The 22,931-nt window shown below is 38.5% G+C and overlaps 1 protein-coding gene across 1 annotated transcript; it reads right to left on the reverse strand.

The window, feature by feature from the left end:
* Nucleotides 1-684: 684 nt before the first annotated feature.
* On the reverse strand, nucleotides 685-18,546 carry LOC149940596 (dual specificity protein phosphatase 10-like). The gene is made up of 4 exons (XM_090178971.1): nucleotides 18,442-18,546; nucleotides 15,681-16,435; nucleotides 10,376-10,789; nucleotides 685-2,302 (listed from the first exon to the last, which is right to left on the reverse strand). The coding sequence occupies exons 2-4, from the start codon at nucleotides 16,315-16,317 to the stop codon at nucleotides 1,929-1,931; spliced, it is 1,425 nt and encodes a 474-aa protein (XP_090035097.1). The 5' UTR covers nucleotides 16,318-16,435; nucleotides 18,442-18,546; the 3' UTR covers nucleotides 685-1,928.
* Nucleotides 18,547-22,931: the final 4,385 nt, after the last annotated feature.

Raw genomic sequence — 22,931 nt, forward strand, 5'->3', positions numbered from 1 at the left:
GCTCACAGCAAAGATTTCCCCAGCGAAAGGCTCCCGTTCGACACTAAAAAGCTTACCTCATTTGCTCTTTTTTAAACATCTAAAAATGTTAATTTATGCGTAGCTAGTACAGTTTCGTCATGAACATAATAAATTATCCTAAGATTTACAATGCGAGTAAGAAATCTATTTTCCAATAAGTTTATTTTTCTTGGGTGTATTCGCAGTACGATGTCATTGGAGTCTTAGGTGTTCCACGTGTATACATTTCTAATATCCTTGAATATCATGAAGTATCCAGACTCTTTATTATTTTAATAGTATAATTATAACGCCATGACTTTGAATCGATTTAAAATTAAAGATCCTTGTTTTATATTAAGTATATAATTAATTACATTCAACAGCTGTTCAGTAAGTCGAAATACATTTTAATAGCTGCGTGCGGAGTGACGTAAAATACTCTTCATACCCAAAAGGTAAGCTCCTCTAGCGAGAAAAATATTATATTGAATTAATAAGACGACAAGGTAATCTATATTAGGCCTAATGTTTTAATCTTAAGTCCACAAAGATAAAGCTTATTAGGAAGAACGGTGTGTTCACTTATAAGCTCATGGCCATAGTTATTCGAATAATTTTTACGTACAAAATTACTGCAAAATGAAATAAAACAAAACGTGTATTATATTATTAAATACTTTATTTAAAAAACGATATTGATAATTGATCAACGTTTTTTGCACGGTGTGTTGAATACAATGAAAAGGGAAAAACACAAATAACGGAACTAATTCAAGAAAGATGGCGCCAACATCGAAGAACAAAACAAAATTGCTTTCGCGTCCACCGTTCCAGACGTACAAGACTAGATTAATTCCGTCGGTGAATCGAACTGAACTTACAAGTATTAAATACAAAAGACAAGAATCGTTTTCAATAAAGGAATAAGTTTTGCGAGTGCGGTGCGCGCTAAACTAAAATATATTTACAAATAAACATTCTCACCCATAATTTATATCTTTTAGTCGCGGTTTTAAGTGAAAAAAACTTTTAAAGGAAGACCTGTTATTTGATATTATGGCCTTTACAACGTTACTAAAGTCTGATACAAAACGGTTTTGTTCATATTGGTATAAAAAATATATTCGGCTACTTGGCAAAAATGTTGCTGTTTTTAGTTTCTTAAATACCAGTATACAAAATTTTCAGAAAAATTCGTACAAAAGTTGGTTTTATTTTAAACGAGAAAGGCACCCGGTGATAGGTATTAAACGAATAGTTTAGCCTAATTATTTATAGTAAAGAAAAGTTGAACTTTTATCTATAGGGATTTACAACAAACATCTAATAACATTGAAGAAACACTACATTTTCACGATATACGGAGATTTTTTAATTTTCAGGTGTAAATTTGTAAATAAAAATTATTGACGATTTTATTTTGGCTATTACACAAATGGCAATTGAATTCTTTTTAAATTGGTGGAAGTTTTGACAAATATTTTTCGTTGGTTTTTTTCAGAGTTAATCTTTTACTCGTATTTATATAAATGAATATCTTCTAAAGTATTTTTTGAAGTGGAGGACAAGCATTCAATTCCAATCATTTAATATATAAACATTCATTCTAGACACGTAATTCGATTTTGAGACATTTAGAGATCCTTTTTTTTAATCCGATCTCTTTCGCGAGTGTCCTTACACGGGGGGACTATACGTCCATCAATGGCACTCTGGGTTTATCACGACCAACACGAAAAATGATGAAAATTATAGAGAGCCAAAGAAGTGAAGTGATGGTCCATGGTAGGAACAAAAATGGTCGAAACGTACAAACGTTGTCTCGGTTAAGTGTTCGCGTGTTTCTAGTAGAGAATATCACAATGAAAGGGGTGAAACCGTTCGGCCGACGCTTGGTCCCGGTTCGGTCATTCCGTGGGGCAGCGTTATAAGCCCGGGTTTTGAAAGCACGGCGAGGACCGGGCGATGGGGTCCCGTTCGACGGGCGAAGACGCCCCGCTGGACTCGACCGAGGACGTGGGCGACGAGGGTTCGCTGTCCAAAGAGCCCCGGGTTTGGACGCCGCTGGATTCGTTGGAAGGGCTGCTCGCGGCTATCAGGTTCTGTTCCAGTTCCATCAACTGGCCCATGAAGTTGAGATTGGGAGAGATGATGGGTCTTTTCCTCTTGACCATCCTGTAGGCCTCGCCCAGTGAAGTCCTGGTATGGTGCATAAGGTAGGCTATCGTGATTGTGGCTGATCGGGAGATTCCAGCTTGGCAGTGAACGAGTACTTTATATCCGAAACGCTTGGCATCGTCTAAAAAACAAAGACATTTTATTGCAGTTCATGGATGATTATTTTCACTTCAATTCTATTCTAAAAGGTAGTAAATTAATTTCAAATCTACGGGGAAATTTGCGATATCACCTCTTAATTACGCGTTTCAAAATTCAAAAAGGTACCAAATCTAATATATTACCAAGTTGGATTAAAAGTAATTTATCAATCTGTTTATTGTTCATTGCATAATTTAATGGTTTAGCAGAATCATCATCTAACAGAGCTAGGAAGAACGCGCACGCGTCACAAATTTGCGTAAGTCAGTAGAAATTGATGCTCTTACAGACTTTTCATCCTAGTCAATCAACAGCGCTCCAAGCGGCAAAAAACACGAATTTAGTTTCTACTCCCTTTAAAACGTATCATACGCGAAACCAGAAATTGCCCGGAGGCCAGAAGCATACGTAACGTATAACTAGGCATAAAAAGCAGACTATCTACTAGAATTTAAATACACAGGTACGTGGAACAAAAATGACTCAAGGTTGTCCAGATGGAGATGGGCGTTCTGCGAGAAAGAGCCGAGTTTTAGGCCCGGGCCAAAAAAGCTAACAACAAAAACTAAAAGAAGAAAAACTGGCTTTCATGACCATCATTTTAAATTCCTTAAAAATTCGCCCAAATCGGATTAAAATTAGAATTCAGAAGTTGCTTATGACTAAGCTTTCCGGTAATGAAGTTAACTTCAAAGAACAATAATTGAATCACCAGAAGTATCTAATATACCTTATTAAAGAAGCGTTCATCATGCTGATGATTTTTTGAAATAAAATAGTTTTATATTATGTGTTTCGCTACGCACTATTTAATAGGCAAAATAGTAAATATCCATACACAGTGAAATTTCTACATTTTACATAAGCGGAGTAATATTACGGTAAATATTATGCCGTGACGCGGTGTATTATTCCGCGGTTGATGGGAATCCGCGTTGAGCCGGCGAATGTACCTTTCATTTTATTGTAAACAATTGCTTTAACGCAGTTTTGTTCGTATTCCAGTACGTGATCGAGGGAGCAACTTTCAATCTGCGCAATTCAATCAATGACTGGGAAACTAGCACGTGGGAATGCAGGCAGGCCTACCACCGTCAGATGTCCGCGATCCCCAGAGCGCCGAACCTTAACCGCTTATGACTCATTGTTATTTTCTTCTCCCGGGGCTCTTTCGCCGGAAACTTCTTTCTCTTCGCGCAGGGTTGCCAGTTGCGCGCTTTTTTCGCCCGATTGGGCTTTTTTTTCGAAAAGAACTGGCGAAAAATGTTTGCGCTAGAAGCGGATGGTTTCGAATTATTTAAATTAACGGTATTATAAGAATGATTAATAACCTTATTAATTATATCACATTTACTATTTCTGTATTATACATCCAACTATTCGAATATTTTAATTTTATGTTCGAAATTTTTTTGATAATAAATTATTTTGGGATTCCGATTCCATTCTTTAAAATGTTGCTAATCCATTTCTTTAATATTAGTAAATGGGCTATTTTCTTATAAAAAAAACCGTCTACTAACGAATTGTGTTAGCTGAACGAATTAGCTGGCGTTAGTTACGTTATCTGGTTATAGATACGCGAAATTAGATAAAGAATTGGTCATATAAAAAAAAATTATAAAACCGCTCGCGAATTTTTGGGCTAGTTTTATTTGCAATTGGGCTGGAAATTTTCTGGCCACTCAGCTCCGTACCTGAGTTATAAGGATTCTCTGAGAGCCTAAAAGTACTCTTGAAGCTCCGATAAACCTTAAGTGAAGACCCAAATATTTTTTGCACGGTTCTGTTCGGAGCTCCTTACTCGTAAAAAATCTCCAACCGAAATTTCCACCAATAGAAGTCGCTACGGTCGGTTGATCCAAGCAGACTAAGGACAATACTGGCGTTGCCCGATAGATACACTTAGTTCCACTAGACACTCACGAAACCATAAATAAGGCGGCGTAAATTGGCAAAGGAGGCGAAGAGCGCGGATTTTTCTAACGACACAAGAGAGCTAAGAAATTCGCGTCGATGAGTCATCCTCTTTTTAGGTTAGATCATGAAAGAGTTCTTTTTCTCTCTCGCGCCGCAGACGCTGGCCAAAAGTTGTTCTTTTCTTTCCAAGTTAAAACGACGTAACCAGAATTTTTAAATTTGGCATCGCCTTAGGGTGCTTAGAGAGAAAACTCACACAATCGTGTCTATTGTACCAAGGATTGTTGGCTCTAGAAAATCATTCGACTCTTCTTTGACAGAATTACAGAAATGCTATACTTTGCGGTAACAAAACTGGTTTTCGACTTGAGTAACCAATTATTTAATTGGGTAAAAAAATACTTTAAATAAGAATAGATAATTATGTTTTTCCTTCCAAGAACCTATTTACGTTAATGAGAACGTATGAAGTCTGGAGATTTACAGAAGCGAGAACCTTGGATTAATTAACGCATAGGGATATACCAGTCCCGTAGAAATTCCCCTCGCTGGCGGAAAATCATGCGCTAATGGTGCACTATTGGTAAAAGATAGGCGTAACCACGTCTGCGTATGCCCGAAAAACCGGGCACATTTTTCTACGTAAATTACGCAGCCCGTTAATATACCTACTTTCAAATTTGACGCAAACATTAGTTCGGAAAATTAACGCCAGGGGTTCCTCCTTTCTGAATCTATCCAGGGCACAGATATAGCCATCACCGCAGGTTTCCGGGTTTATGCTAAGCTGGAATACCCCTACGCGTTAATTAATCCAAGGGATAACAATCTAGGCCGGACTGAGATTGCAATTCGGTTTGTGGTAACGTGCTGTCAACTTAAACAAATTATTAAAAAATATACCCGGCCTGGACCAAACTACGTTCTCGATAGAACAACAGCTCAGTTCGCGCGAATCTATTTATCCGTCCCAGAGACGGTATTGTTTTCGCCATGATCCTACGGTCAGGCCTTTTCTACAGACGCTTCGAGCCACAATAACATTTCTATGTCTGTGCAGCCGAGCAACGACCTTCCGATCTATAATAATATCAAACAAACATACGAACATCATAAGCGTTGTCCTTTCCCTAACAATACATTTGAGGAAAACACTTATCAAACAAAGTGAATCATTGATTCGGCAAACGCTACAGTTTGTTTCTCCATCAAGTCCTGGTGAACCAACCAACTATTTTACCATTTATTTTTAATTAAATCTTGCAATATACTAAATTATATCCAACTATCCCATAACTAATTGAGCCAGTTTTCTCGAACGAAACTAAGTTCTTACGGCTGATACTCGATGGCACCTAGGAGCAACAAACCCAGCACCCCACACAAGGAGAACGCATCTAGCCTTTCAACACGCTAACCCAGTGTTTTGTACAAATTTCATTGGACGAGCCTTTACGCTGAACGTTTTACGGAAAGGGGTAAGACAATTTCCGAATTTTCCCCTTCCGACGGCAGCAGGCGCTAAAGCGTCTAACCAATGAAACTGTACGCCAGAAAATGCACGACTTTTGCCGGTTTGCGTTCTCTTTGTGTGGGGTGCTGTGTTTGTTGCTCCTAGGTGGCACAATACAATAGACCATTCTATAAAATACTACTTATGTGCTTATTTACTTTTGTGTATCGAAAGGCATAAGGTTTGGCCCGATTTTTCATGAACCAGGGAGGCTCGTAAAAGGATTATCTGGCAAACCTGCCAACCTAGTTGTCTGGAATCAAAATCCTACTCATTTAACGGGTTTAGTTTTATACAAACCCTTATAAATAGTTAATGAACTATATCTCATTGGTTTTGTAAATAGTTCAGTTATGGACTTACTATATTTTGAAATATACTATCTTCACGTAGGCTACCTTAGCTATATGCTGAAAATCGAGTTTAAGCAGAATTTTTAAGAGCAAAGAATATATAAGTCCTACTGAAGTAGCGCTAAGTTGTGTTTGGCCTGTTTAGCTTGGAATTTATAGAAAGGTCTATTGGTCAGATATGGCGGTTTTCCGTTTAAAAGGAAGAGCTTAAGTAGTATTTATTGCTTGCGGCAATGGCTACAGTTTCCGTACCTGGCAGGTAGACTGCTACGTTCTTAGCAAAGCTAAATAGGTTATTGTTTTTGAAACACAAGGGACTCGCTAATAAATGAGGAAGTGAAAGGGGCCCTTCTCAATTTTCAATTAAAGTGTGGTTGAAAAGGAGGCGAGATAAAGAGAGAAAGTTCGCTGAGTCAACCGCAATAATCTGGAGCCGCGATTTTGGAAAGGCACGCGCGGGCAGGAAGGGAGTGCGATACGATATTCCACGGAACGACAAAAGGGGGAGCCAAAAACCGACGAGCTGAACCCGATATCGGAAGCCGCAAACCCTTCTTCGGCCTCAACGTCACTTTGCTTTTCATCGAGATTAAACTTATCGCAGAAATTTATTTAAAAAAAAGCTTGGTGAAATAGAGCCTTCTATAAATTGCTCCGTCCCCTTTTGAGGATGGACGGACGAGGGAAGGCCCAGATTGTTCATCAACCAGGAAGACTCACTTATCTGGCAAACCTGCAAACTTAGTTACTGGGTTTAGAGCGAAACATAATATAATTTATCGGATACATTTTTAAACAAACCATTGCATACAGCGTAGTTAAGTTATCACATTAATTGAGTTAATATTTCATTTGGAATATCGTTTTATTTCGAAATTAACATTACTCATGTATGTTACCTTAGTTATATTAGGCTCACACTAAAAAGGACAACAGTTTTTAAAAACCAAAGAATAGTAACTGTTGCGAATCCTAAAAACAATAGTCTCTACGAGGGGTTTGACCGGTTTAGTTAATTTTATGCAGGGGTCTATTGGTGGGCAAAAAAAAACCAATTCGAGCTACGGGGAATGTCGCCACTAGATTTTTTATTTTAAGAGCCGAGCACTGGAGCGTAAGAAGGGGGTCGAGTGAGTCACTTTCTTACCAAACGACTGTTTACAATCGGATAATACTTATTTAGAAGTCCTAAAAAAGAAACAGCGTGCCCTCAAAAGCAAATTATACTTATTTTTAAGTTCTATAAATAGCCGTGTCCCAAGGAAATAATTTACAATTATTTACAGATATTGCTGGTACGAGTTTCGTTATACATTAAACTGTAAGTTCATAACTATGACAGTTTCCTATCTTCCCCATATTTAAAGTTTTACTTGGAGCCATTTCTAGAATGACCACCCATTTTTGGTGGACTCCAGACAAAAGCGATTAGGACCAATACGTGTTCTTTGCTTCGTCGCCATAATAATACCGAGATTTGTTTTCAAATGGCGTTTTTCCTCGTTATGAGACGTCACTATAAACCATGCAATAAAGAAAGATATACCTACGTATTTGTAAAAAGACAACCTGTTTGGGAGCAATTTAGAGTTAGTTATCACGTCGGGACAAAACGCAAAAAACTTCCAACGGGAAGTCCTCCAAATTAAATACCCCCATTAAAAAGCGCAAGTACATGGGTGCATAAATAAAGGCAGTTTATGAAGTTTTCCAGCGTCAATTTCGCGGCCGTTACCAACGGGTATAATTGAAGCGAGCGAGGGGTGCACCAAATACTCCAGCAACAACAGGCTCTGGTCGGGCCGATTACTCATTACAAATGACGTGTCCGCGCTGGCTTTGGAATCGAAAGGGGGCACGCGCTCTTCAAAAACGGCGACTAGAAGTTGACTAATAATGTGGGAAGCCCTCTAGTTCGCCGAGGGTCCCAGGTACGAGCCCACTTCGTAATACCGATGACGAGTTGGCTAGCAGCCTCGGCCCCTCTCTCTCGGGGCAGCTGCCAGTCACACCAGTTCCAACGTCCCGGGATGACTGCGCGCCACCCCAACTACCCCTCCTCTCAACAACGCGACAAAAAAGCGTAAGAGGACACTAGGATCTGTTGCGCTCGCCAATTCGGACAATGAGTGGTGTGTGTCATTGCGAGGGGACACACGGCCGACTTTTAATCCGCTAGCGGCGTCGTGATTGTGACTAACTGCGTTGGGTGGCGCTGCGTGTACTCCAAAGGCGCCTTGTTTTCGGGTATCTCCGAGAGTGCGCGCGCTTTTCGCGAAAATCCACGTGCTGATCGTGATTCACGATCGTGCGCACGGTTCCTCCGTCGAAAAAAAAAGAGCACAAAAATGATGAAATATTCATTTGGCACGCTTGTCATTCGGATCACGGTGTCTCTGTTAGGGCCATGACGTTGTTCAAAGAGTATTTGCCATCGCGACAAACAGGGTGATTAAGCGTTTGACCACCCGGACTAGAAATGACTGGGTTAGAGGTGCTTGACCACTTGAGACCAAATGAAAAACTAGGAGATAATTTTACTATACAGATTTCACAATCTTACTCATTAGTTAATTATTTATTTGATAATATTTACTTAAAATTAGTTATTTATTAGTTAATATTTACTTGTTATCTAATTAATAAGTAAATATTAGATATCTAATATTTACTTGATTATTTATTTAATAAACATTTTAAGTTTATTTATTAATAATTTAATAAACATTTAAAGTGTATTTATTAATACTTTAATAAACATTTAAAGTGTATTTATTAATAATTTAATAAACATTTAAAGTGTATTTATTAATACTTTAATAAACATTTAAAGTGTATTTATTAATACTTTAATAAACATTTAAATAGTTCATTAATACTTTAATAAACATTTAAATACTTCATTAATTATTTAATAAACATTTAAATACTTCATTAATTATTTAATAAACATTTAGTTTATTTATTAATTACTTAATAAACTAACTTCGAATATCTCAGATCAGAAAGAAATTTTAAATTTTGCGCACGTTACGATAGATCTAGTGAAGCTCAAAATATCATTGAATCTGTTTACTCTGGCGGTGATAAGGAAGATTCTCTTCAACGATACGAAAAGAATAAACAATGGGAATGTCCATTCTTGGAACGGCGCGGCGTGGTAAATCCCGAACGGAAAAAGCGCTTAAGAAACATTCGATAAAGGCATCATTTTGTTCGTCCCACGCGCCACAACTGGGCATTCCTAATTACGTCAAACGTGACGTCAAGCGAATCCCCGGCTACGACAGCGTTCTACGTCAGCCGGGGAAATTTTCTCTCTCTGTCACACTCGGTTTTTAGCTGGTAAAGGGAGAAATCGAAAGCTTTCCATCGTAAGGAATTTCGCGCGGGGTGTCAGGGGGACTACTTTTCGACGCTTCGGGCATTTGAAGAGGGGGGGGGGGACGAAATATGCTAATCAATCTTGGTAGTTTCGTCGCGGGGAAACAAACGTTTAAAAAAAGAGTTGCGTAATCGCTTTTTGATGCCTTCCTTTTCAACTCTTTCAGTCCGGGGTGTTATAGATGGCACAGGAATTATACTCTGATGAAGGGCATACATTTGCGGGTATCTGTAAACTCGCTGCCGGGGCTAAAGGTTAAACTTAAAGCGGAATTTTAGAATTATATTAATATTAAATGAAAATATAGAATTAAATTATTAAATAAAAAATTACCAAATAAATTAAATAAAAAATTTAAAAATAAATTAAATAAAAATTTTAAAAATAAATTAAATGGAAATTAGGAATAAAATTAGTATTAATATTAAATAAAAATTAATATAAAATAAATTAAAAATATTAAAAAAAATTAAAGACTTAAGCGCCGGACTAGATTTTGCATGTTGGCAACTTATTTAAAAACAGTCGCTCTTCCATGATCAGAAGTAGAGAGTTTTAAACCGCGTCACGTAAATCGTCGATTGCGTAAAAACACAGACATCAATTCAGGAAAAAAAGCCGGTGACATTTTTCCAATTACGAAATAACTGACCTTGACTTATTTAAACTACACTAAAGCCTTACGGGGCCAAAAGGAGCTAACGTATTTCATAGTAGCAGAAGTTCATAAGATATCTTAAGAGGTAAGTATCCGTATAGATAATAACAATGAATCGTGTTCGAAATTTCGTGTTTTAACGTTTTCAGAATGGGGAGATGGATACTTATCACATAAAGGATAAATTATATACTTCCGATAGTAGTTTAAAAATGCCAGCTTACCAATAAAAGCAAAGGCTTCTTCGAAAAATTGTTTCAAGTTCTGTTGGCAGTTGTCCGAAGCCGGGAGTCGCTTGTAGCGCACACCTTGTTCTTCGTGGTACCCGGGCAGATGGTTGGTGACGTTGAGGACGTGAGTGATGCCCAGTTCCCTGAGGGCTCTCAGGTCCGAGGCGTCGTGTTCATTGCCCAAGTACAGGAAGGGTAAGATGGCGGTTGCCGGAAGGTCGTGGGTGACGTTCTCGCCGGGGTCCACTCGCCCGTTGACCAGGTCCGACGTGGGAGACTGAATGCGCACGGACAACCTTTCGTTGTCCACGATGAACTTAGTGGGCGGAAGAGGGCTGTTGACGGGGGACGACGACTGGTGAGACATGCAGAGATCTTCGTGGTTGCGTTGAAATTCGCGGAATCCACCTGCCACGAGAAAACGGTAAACGTTAAGATTCCTCAAGCTTAAAAGCGATAAAATTGCAACTCAATCATCTCCGACCTTCAACCAAATAATTTTGTTTTTAAAAGGTACTGATTTAGATTGATCAATATATTTATGAAGATGTACAGAAATTAGTCTCTGTAACCAATTTAGAGCCAAACAAATTAATGAAATGCAATTAAAATTATTAATTTGATAAACCATTTGCCCGCAAAAAGAGAAAATGTTCGAAAATCTGCGAAATGAAAAATAAAATCAGAAACTCCGATTTAAATTAAATCAATTGTCCGATTTTAATCGATTCCCAAACTTAACATAGCGAAGCGTATATTTAGTCTTCGCTTAACACCGTAGGAAAGCTATTAATCTAAATCCCGCCGCAAAACTAAAATGATCATCAATCACCTCCGAACGGGGCAGTCAATTTGTTAGAAAAAGGACAAAACGTTTTTTTCGCGATCTCGGGAGATTACGCGAATGAAATTCCAGCGGTAGTGTCGGCATTCTTTCCACGTCGGGTTCCCCTCGCACTCGCCCGTTCCGACTCCATCGGCCATCCCCCCGTTAAACTTCATCTCATTAGGTATATGCACGCCCTCTACCAAATACCAGTCGTTTCAAAACCACATTGCGAGAGGTAACCGAAGCATTCTTAAAAAGCATTCCCCGAAATTACAACTTTAACATTACCTAGATATCTGGTGAATACTTTTAACTTATTCTGGAACTAAAAAGTGTAAATTTTTTACCTTAAATCGACACTATTGGTCTATTCAGGTAGGTTTGCCAAAGTTTTTCACAATCAAATTCCCAGACTTTTCCACGTTTTCCCTGACCATCTCCGGAGATTTTCCTCAACTTATTTTGTGCCAAGATTTTATTTTTTAAACTATATTTTAGAAAAGCTCATATTTGCCACTGAAATCAAATTCACTAACATCTCCCCGATTTTAGACAATTTTTAAAATTCCCCGACTTTTCCCTGATTTTTATACCCTTAATCAAATTCCCTGACTTTTCCAGGTTTTTCAGGTACCGTGGCAGCCTTGTCAGGTGGATCACGCGATTTACGAGGTAACCGCCCCCTTTTTGGAGGCTAGTGCTGTGGAAGCTACCGGCTTCGATGCACCGACAAGGAATGTCAGCCAATGAAAAAGGTGAGCCGACATCTTATAACGGCGCCCACAGAAATGCTCTCGTAAAATTAGCACTTCCTTCTGCACCTCAGAAGCCATAATTTTCGGATTTGGTCTAGTTTTTAACCGCACTATGGTTGTAGCAGACCATATAGTTCAGATTTAGAGGTAAAAATAGCGCCTTTCAGTACCAGAATAGACGAAAAGTATTAAATATCGACTTACAACTTCCCGAAGTGTCACTCACCGATTTTGTTCAAACTCGGGGGATTGGTAGACGTTCATGTATGATGAAAAATCCTAAAGGGAATTTATTCAATGGGCAACCGTTTTGCCATGGCAACGAAAAATGTTTTTGACAATACAAAATATTAAATTTTCCCATTGAAAATAACATGGGATTCTGACCTCAAATTGATTAAAAGTTGAACAATTTTGATGTTTTATTGTCAATTTTTATTTCTTTTTTTCTTTTTTTGGCATTTTCGAAATTTTTTAATTTGTTCAAATTTTTCACAGGGGGGGGGGGGGCCCTAGGAATTTCCATTTTTTGTTGTCAAAAACATTTTTCGTTGCCATAGCAAAACGGTTGCCCATTGAATAAATTCCCTTTAGGATTTTTCATGATACATGAAGTCCCCCGAGTTTGAACAAAATCGGTGGGTTACACTTCGGGATGTCTCCTTGTTAGTTATATATAGAAACGTTTTACACTCAAATTATCCGCGAGAACAGAATTAGAGTAAAATTACGTCAGGGGGCTACCCTACCTCGAAATCATAGAACGTACGAAAAGTATCCACTCGCAATTTTCACGCCGTACGGCACTTCCCAGTAGCCCAATCTACGGCAATTTTTCGTAAATACTATTTCATTTAAATTGTAAAAACGATATAAAAGAGAATGGAATCTTAAACATTAACCGGAGTGGCGTAATGTTACCACGCGAAGAGCCGTTGTAGAGTACGGGCGGTGCTGACGATTGCTTGGCCTAATTTAGCGTCCCGTAAACCACCCTCATTAATTAGCCATCTATTTAGCGCGAGATAACTACTCTCAGTGCCGCTTTTTTGGCAAAGACATCTTCCCGTCTGACTGTGGCTAGCGCGTGCGCTGAAACCTACGTATTTATAAAAATATATTTAGATCTATTCGTCTATATATAGTCGCGCTTACCACCGTCGCGGGTGGAGGTGATTCACGTGCCTTCTCTCTCCACGCTGTTGACTCACGCCGAGTTACAATCTTATACTCGTATTCGTCGCTACGTTCTTAAGCACGGGCTATTTATCAACACTAATATATGGATTCATTCGCTTTTCAGACGAGCCATACGAAATCTGCTTTGGTAAACCAAATTCTTATTTGTACCGCTTCATTAAGTAATTAACTATAGTTTAACGGTGTTTAAGTCCGGTTATATTAGGTACATCGGTAAACCGTATTCGGCAGTTACCGATTTAGCTAGCAAATATTTTCTATAGAAAATTCTATAGACTAAAATTAATGTTTAAAGACAGTAGGAGCTTTTTCTAAAGATATTGTAAAGTATATAGAAGGGTAGCAAATATACTAAAAACAAATTTTCTTATGAAATCTTAGAAAATTCTTAAGGTTTTCTATATGATACATATAAATCTAAAAAAGTAAAATATTACAATGGAGAAGGAAAAATGCTCCAAATTTCTATAGAAAATATATAGAATTACATTTACAGTTCTATAGAAAAATTATAGCGAACTCTATAGAAAACTTCGAAGTTTTAAAATTTCTTTATGTTACTATTTGCAAAATATAGTATTTTAAACCATTTAATTATAATTACACGTATTTCATGGTCAAGATATATACTAATATTTTCGCTATAAAATGAATAAATTCGTGGAATCGGAAACATACACCGGTACAAATAAATCAAGCGCCAAGTAGTTGGTATGAGGGAAAAAACCCCGCGATGAAATTCGCTGGAAGGTCCCAACCCGGCCAAAACGTTTTCAGAGTAGCTTCGAGATTTCGCCCGTTAGCGGATGCGCGCGGGTCCCCCAAAACCGGAAGCAGAGTCGCCACTAATAATAACTTACTTTAAGGACCATAAGTAGGGCGAGGGGCTGGCCGTCATCGACGTTTAATGTATCGAAGGGGGCCACGGTCAATTTGGGAGCGGCGATTCATTCGCTTAAATAGATAGAGTTCACGCGACGCCTGGCATCGTCACGGAGTTCTGACGATCACTACGTTACGTAGGGCACCATTATTGTTATATAATTTTATTCATAATTTTGTTTTCGGTTGAGTTCGTTTCTGTCACGAACTTTATTTCCTTCACTATTTTGAAGCGAGACAAAATATTCAACATTTTTCTACGATTTTGTTTCTAAAAGATCGAAACCATTTTCTGGTATTCGTTCAATCAGAAGTATATAAGATACTCTTAAAGGGAGTATAACCCCTCTTGTTTGGTAGGGTGCGCTTAGACTATACCGTGTAGCTTCCACAAGCCTTCTTAGCGAGGGGCAGCAACGAGTTAGTTTAGTTCGGGTTTTACCCCCAAATTCCGAAAACGGTTATACACCCTAACTACCGCCCCATCGCTAGGAAGGCTTGTGGAAGCAACTCGGTATAGTCTAAGCGCACCCTACCAAACAAGAGGGGTTATACTCCCTTTAAGAGAGAAAAGAGTATCATTTTTCTATACTGCTAAAGTTACTAAACTGATACAGACTTCCGCTTCTTTATCAAAATAATTTATAACGATACGAGTATGTAACACTGATAAATTTTAAACGAAACTGACCCCCTACAACTCCTTCAAATTTTTGCATAACCTTTTGAAACACCCTGTATACCATAACAGCCAGAATCTATGAAGACAGTCCACCGAGCTTATATTTCGTTTTATCATTTCGAATTAGCATGCATTTTTTAGTGCCATTAGATGTATATATCTATACAATGATCGTTGAAACCAGCAGAGGGGGAGGGGGGGGGGGCTGGAAAGCGCGAAAGGGGGTGGCGATGGGGGAAGGGAAACTGACTCATTCGGGATAGAACCGTTGTTTCACGGGAAATTCTAAATGCGCCGAAGCAATTCGATTCAAATAGTTGAATAAAGAGTCGAGCCACACTCGCCCATTGTGTGCTTCGGATAATTAAATACGCGAGCTATGCATATAGACACAGCGTTCCCCAGCCATTGTTCTCGGTGGACGCCGGAAGAGGACGCGGTAGGGGTCATATTTCGACAAATTCGCCGATAGGATAAATACGTCCTTAAAGTTTATTTGTATATTAAGGGGTAAACAAATATCTACAGGAATAAACCCGTCAGGTTTGACTCTGTTCCGAACAAAGACCTCGCGAATTACGAACTTAACACTCCCGCTCGTGAGCGATAGTAGCCCGTGTTAATTGTCATCCGAAAATCAGCAGTTTTCGGTCAAATTTTAGTAAAGCATTGCCAATCTAAATTCTACAAACTACAAGGCCGACTATAAATTTCTAGAAAATTGTCGATTTGTCTACGTAACTTTATTTTGGCTATTTTATCCTCGCGAGCTTGAGTAGTACTAGGAGTATTTTTAATTCCATACTGAAGAACCGAATAAGCGTAGCAACGTTTCCGTAATTTCATTGGCTGCGTATTACGTTATCCGGTTTTTCTCGGGCCTGCGAAATTCGTGAACCGATTGCTACGTTTAGGGATCAGTCACGGTAAGAAGCAAGCGCGTTTTCTTACCTTTGACTAGAATGGGTGAAGCTCCGTTCTCGCAAAGAGCGTTAAGTACCAGGACCAGAGGATGGAACGTTGGTAGTTTCTCGATTTCGCAGGTGGAATCGTCGTAGACGACGACCTCCTTCTGCATGCCCTTCTTGAGAACTTCCTTTCCCTCTTTGGTGGTCACCAGTTCCCAGAGAGGAACGCGGCCTTGCTGCAGTCGGCGGCGGGTAATCCGGTCGGCGCAGTTGACGTTCCACGCCCCGCGAATGTGCCCAGCGTTGTAGCTCATGAAAGGGCGGCAGTCCAAAAGAATGGTCCCGTTGGAAGTAGTCCTGCCGCGTTCGACGCGTTTGGCCAATTCTCCGACGTTCATGACGCGAATGATCTTGGAGACGTTGTCGTTCAACTGCCCTCCGCCGAGATTGTGGTTGGCGTTGTGTTGATGATTGGTCGGTTCCACGCGACACTTTTTCTGTAACGGGGGCGAACTGACTCGGGCGGGCGCCATGGGCAGGGTGGGCGAGACGTGGTGACTGGAAGGGGAGTTGCAAGAGGCCCATAATCTGCGGTCCAGGGCCAAGTGTAATTTGCTGGGACGGCGTTGGTCCAAATGAAGCATTCCGGAAACGTCGATGAGTTGCGCCGCTCCGGACATTGAGGAAGTACAAGAACGAGGAACACCCAGCTCGAAGGAGATCTCTGCGACGACGAAAACTGTCTTCGGCGGGGTCTGATTTCCGAACCACCCACTTAAAGAGAGATTACGATCAGATCTGAAAGACAAAAAACACACGGCCAACGTTAATCAACGCCGACTAAAACAATACGACGTCACGATGCTAAATATTGCTCTCAGAGCTGGCAAGATATTGCTGACATACAAAGCGAACAAATTCCCCGACACGGCCGACCGAATTCAATTACAATACCACTTCAAAGAATCAATATACGAAAGCGAAAATTGAAAGTGGTGGTGAAATCGACTAATTTTTCCTCGAAAGCTTTCTTTTGTGATAGATTTAGTATTTATTTATGGGAATACGTCACGAGTGGCGAAACCTCGGGGGTAATAATTCAATTTGAACCAACTTAAATTGCAGCCGATAAATATTAGGATGTGATAGCGTTCACATTCACGGTTCACAAATTAAGGAAAATATCAGATACGGCTGTCTACAATATAATTTAGAACCACGAGGCATAAGAGTCAATACAAAAAGACCCTACAGAAAGTATACGACTCTTGTAGAATTTTTAATGGCTATAGAAAAATACCCGTGTTTCTATAGAAATTATTTAATTCCGACTAATTCTATATAATTTAAATATAAAATGTTTGATTATCTACACTGTTCAATGGCAAGAGAAAAATTAAGCAAATTTCTATAGAAATTATATAGATTCGATATAATTTTTACAGAAAGTTTTTACTGTTCGATAATTTTCTATAGAATTTATATAGTTAAATAATACAGAATTGTTTTATAAGGAAGCGGAAGATATTCTAAGCTAAAATCGAGTAGAATGACTAAAGGATCCTCGGAGAGCTCCATTTCTGTACATCAAAGCGGTTCAGTTTGAAGACGAGCGGAGAGAAAACCCTAAAAATATGGAACGGTGGCGAAGACACATCGCGAAACAATGCACTCCAGGAATGTAAATAAACACTGCAGAAAGGGGGCTTGGGAAGAAAGTTGCGACACTTTCTTCGTTACTTCTCTCTCAGCCAGTGCTAGCTCCTTTTCCGAAATTTAGTTCAAGAACGACAGTTTAAAAATAAATACTGACAGCATCGAGAGCCCGGGACTAAGTTACGCGTTGCGTCGCGTAATACCAAAAGTATATAATATCTCTCTTACGAGAGAAGGATCCATCTAGGTCATTCGAATGAAACACGTACCTTCGCGGCACACGAGCATTTTGCAATGGGGACGACTTTTTCCCCATTGTGTACACCGCACCACGGGTCGAAATTTAAGACTTTCGTTATTCCGTACAACGAAGAAAAATGTACATCAAATACACCACTTAAGAACATTTATGTAAATGGATTATGGTTTCAAACAAATAAACATTAACAGAACATAAAAAAATTATATTTATCTGGCAAGAGATTTGTATACTTCTGGTAAAAGCAAATTTATTCGTCTCGAAAAGAAACTATTTTGGATAATTGCAACGAATTATAAACACGATTCTATTCAAAAACTGGTTCTTCAAACTGGTCTATATTTTTGTTTAAATCCAAAAAGTTGTAATAAAAAAATCTACTCTAATATTGGAGATAAGAAATCTATGAGTCATCTTCTTATTTGAAGAACGCTAAAGAAATTATCGATAAATACTAATTATCACAGCCGAGAAATCTCGTAGATGAGATCGAAAAAATGGGAAGCGTACTTATAGGGGTTTTGTTTAACGATATACATGTGCTTTCGAGAAAAATATCATTGATTTAAATAACATATGTACAAAAATGGTTACTGTTGTAATAAGAATTCAGAGTATAATAATAAGTACTATTTAAATTTAAGATAAATTTAATTATTGGTTTATATTATCAATACAGTTACATAGGAAAAAAAGGTATTAAAAAACTTTTAAAATTAATTAGAAAAATTAAAAATCAACTAAAAACCAATATAAATCAAATTGTATTACAAAAACCCACAACCATAAAGGAATTATTAAATCTCGGATCAAGAAAACTTAGAAAAGGCTTTGTTTAAGTAGAACGCGATAAATCTGCGGTGAAAAGAAACAAAAAAGTAACGCTTACCCGAAACCGAAAACTATTTTAAACGTTTCTCCGGGGTGACGAAACCCCCGAAGTGGCGAACCACCGACGCGACACCGACGGGATTCGACGGAACAAAAAAAGAGCGCACTTGTTCGGAGCGCGCGCGCGGAGGAAATTGTTCGCCCATTGCGATTCGCCACCCGCGCCAACGACACAAGCCACTCATTTAACCCCTCCCTTCACTCCAACCCCTCTCTCGTGTTCAGTGTAATAAATTACCCCCCCCCCCCTCTCCTCCTCTCCGGGCTTAGGGTTACGGAGCCGTTCCTTATAGGGAGTGACGTATGGTATGATGTCACTTGGTACCGAGAGACCCCTGACGGTTATGGAAAACCGAAAGAGTTTTTCCACTGACTTGCCGACGAAAGCCTTTAGACACTCAACGCACCCGGCCAATACACGTAAAAAATCAACTTCGCGCTGCGTTTGAACTAATTTTTCTTCGGAAATGTTTAGTCCGGTGCATCATAGATGGCGCCGCAATTATACTCTAATAAAAGGGACCAATATTAGTTTTGGTTGACACCATTGGCAAATGCAGAGCGACCCTTGTATATCCGCAAACTGCCTCCCAGGGTATAGAGGGAAAGTACATAAATAGGTTTTGTCGCTTCGTCGCTGTCTGTTCTGGGAATATTTAACCTTTATCTAAACTTAAAATTACGCATTGAATAAAATAAATAAAATATGATTAGTTTTTTTGTCGCCGAATGTCCGATTTCACGAATGTACATGGCGACTGATGCGCCAAGCCATATTTTTGAATTTTGTCAACTTTTTTCCTTCCAAATCTCGAGCACTAAATTCGGCCATCTTTTAATCGTAGCCCACGAAACGCGACAAGGTAACCTGAACACACGATCGAAGGAAAGAACTATTAAGTACGTATCGTCCCACGAACTTTCAGCTTAACTGTCGCTATTGAAAACGAGATAAAAACACTAACCCTTTGAGCACCACTACAAAGATAGTTCTACAATAGGAGGAGAAAAAAACTCAGAAAAAAATATTTGGCAACGGAGTAGGTCTCTAAAGAAACGGTTTTTTATCCATTAAATTTATTTTCTCTTCTCAACCAAGGATGCAAAAAGAAATGAAGGTTTGTTTTTGAAAAAGAGGCAAACCTCGAAATAGCCTTCGAAAATAAATTTCGATAAACTTGAATACTTCCGTATTACTGGGCGTTTATTTATCCTGGGTTTTCGTTCATATTTTATGTCTAAATAAAGCTCGAGTTTTTCTTTCTTAAATTAATTTTTATCCAAATTCTTTTAACTGCAAAATAAGCCAGATTTCTATATCACTTGTAAGAACAAGTAGTTATATCAAGAAGGTAATTCAATTTTTGGGATATGTATTATCTAAATTAATATTGGATAAAAATAGTTTATAAATAAACCGTAGTAAGGTTTATTAAATGGCAAATAATGAAGACATTTAAAGCTAATTTTATTAATATCAGGTTAGCTCAAAAAATGGCAAATAATTTATATTTAAAGCTAATCTTGTTAATAGCAGGCTAATTCAATCAATGGCAACTAAAGATATTTTAAGATAATTTTGTTAAAAATAATGAAGTTTAAAGCTAATTTTGTGATTAGCAGCCTGTTTAAAAAATAATTCAGATATTTAAAGCAATTTTTTTAACAGGCTCGAATTTGACTATTTAAAGTTAGACAACTCACAATTTGTCAGTGCGTGTCGGGAAAAGAATTTAAACCCGCAGAAAAACGTTCGCGAAAATTCACACGAAGTTTCGAGTCGATTTCAGGTTTTATCGTACCACCTTCGTAGTATCGCTTCCATCCTGGAAAAAAACGGTCGGAAAAATGAAATACGACAATGGTAGGGACACATTTGGCCAGGAAGTCGATCATTTGCTATTTCCTTCCGCTACGAATTTGGAAGGGGGGGGGGGGTGGCGCTTTTTTAGAATTAAGCTGGTTTTAAAGCGTCCCAAACAGAAGGCATCAGATACCCGGCCGAAAAGTTGGACGGTGGGCCCACCACGGTGCCCCCCCCCCCTATGAGAACATTTAACGCGTAACCTCTTGACACAACCCCATGAATGGGCCCATCCGGCCAAATGTTCCAAGCCTGTACCGGAAGCTGATTTTATCTTTCCCCGTGTTTCATGGCATATGGAAGTTTTTACAACAGTTTTCAGTTCACTCAAAATTAATTTTTCAGACCATCCTAAATTAATATATCCGTCCACCTTAAAGTAATTCGGTATATTTATTACAGGGTTGCCATATATTTCCTCACCGACTTTTCCCCGTACCCAAATTATAACATCTCCATTTCTACTTTTAACATTAGTTAATGGCTTTACTTTGGTAAAAATTACTTATGTTTTAACTCATTTAAAATGTAACGATAAATTTAAATTCCCTGACTTTTTACAAATTCTTAAATTGCCTGATTTTTTAAACATATTGCCCGATTTCCTTGCAATGTGGCAACTTTGTAATTAGATGCCAATTTCGCATCTACGTTATTTTTTATAATAAAAATGAAATATGTTACTGATAATTCGATAAAGATCTCCACCATGGGTTTTCCCCTTTAAAGTCTACTACCTGGGAAATGCATTTAAATTTCGATCTAGTTACCGAAGTTGTCGAAATATATAACCCGTGACTAACCTTTGACTCAATCTTCCGCCGAAAACTTACCCGATATGCCCCTACCTGCAAAGATTTAAATACCTGGAAAATGACGTAACGTAGTTTCGTAACCTTGAAAAAGCCGCCCCCATCACGGGCACCCCCAAGACGAGGGATTTCCGAATAATTGAATACCGATTGCACAAACCCGAGACAAACCGAGAAAAAATGCGCTCTTTTCTACAGCCGTGAGTCATTATTTAAACGGTTTTTGGTTAACGGGATAGATGAAATACTTTATACCAATAGCAGAAATAGGTTTACTTCACACAAATTCGCGGTACGGATGAATTGGGAAACGTTAATTATTCCAGGGGAGATCATTCGATTCGTGAATCACGATAACTAATAGTTAATGGGAAACAGTGGCCTCGCAACGAGCGGGAATGAATCACCGGTGAGTGTTGACAACGCGACACTCCCGGCGAACACAGACTTAACACATTTTCAAAGTTTCCGGAATAAAACGAGCGATAATTTATAACGATTTTGAAAAAGTGAGCGTTTTAATATCAAAAAATGAAATTTACAGGACTCCCACTTAAATTATCGAATTATTCCGGAAAAAGGAACTTTTCTTTATAATAATAGGGTAATTAAACTAGAAACAAAAGTGTTCAAATGAGGAACCAAATAGTAACAAACGTTATTAAACTAGGAACCAAATAGAGAAAATGTTTAAACAAATTTAAATCCTTACATGAACTAAATTATCCCTAAGGTTAACTTATTTTCCAATTGTCGAATCCCAAACATTGCAAATTAGGGAGAAAATCTCGGTTTTAAAGACCGGAGAAATAGGGACTGTAACAAGGTTATCGCGTATTCAAATTTTCGCAAAGCAGCGATAAATAATTAAAATAGCACTCACTATATAAGTAGAGTAATTCCTTTTACTGTAATCTTCGGTATAACCACAACATGGCTAGCAGGATACACAAGTTAGTTTAGCAGTAGTCGTGTCTTAAAAATAATAATATTATAAACAGCACCAAAGGCACTGTCTCGTAACCGAAGTCAAAACGGACGCAAAATAATCCAGCTAGCAGCTGGACGCAAAATCTCAAACTAAACTGCAACAGGTTCGCCAGATTCTCTATCTCCCTCTCTCTCTCTCTCTCTCTCGATGAGTCATTCGAAAAAAGGAATGACGTCACGGCAGCGTCACAATCCCCCAGTAAGGAATCGCCGGCTAAAGGGGGACAAAAATATTAGGGGGAAGATTAAAGTACGCGTTTCGCGCTATGAATGAGGTCATCTAGAATGAATAGCGCCGCCATGCGAGCGCTTTCGGAACGTTTAACAGGGCCATCAGCGCGCTTTGTTTACATTTTTTCTTTTTACGAATCGCGTCTCCGAGAGTCACGGCGAGCTCCGGAGAGTGGCTCAATTGGCTTTTAAAGGACATTTTGGAAGGAGGCTTTTTTATATTCCAATAAATAAACGAATTATTTACCTAAATATACATTAGACTTATTTGAATTTGAATACACGTCCTTTGAACTCTTTCCGCCTCTAAAGTAACATTATTATTTACACTGAGTAGTAGGAGGCGTTACAATTGTTTACGTTTAGCAATGGCTCTATTTGTTTTCTATGCCTAGATCAGAATATTACTAAAATTATTACGTTTCACCAGAAGTTTATAAGATAGAAATAAACATTCAAGTCATTAAAATAAAACATGTACCTTCGCAGGCTCGGGGTGCTTTTGAATGAGAGCTAATTTCCTACCAAATCGCGGTTATGTACACCGCATTAAAATAATATTTCATAATTTATTTTTGATTAAAAAAAACA

Source organism: Leiobunum rupestre, chromosome 6 (assembly GCF_980474605.1).
Source record: "Leiobunum rupestre chromosome 6, qqLeiRupe1.1.hap1, whole genome shotgun sequence".
NCBI lineage: Eukaryota > Metazoa > Arthropoda > Arachnida > Opiliones > Sclerosomatidae > Leiobunum > Leiobunum rupestre.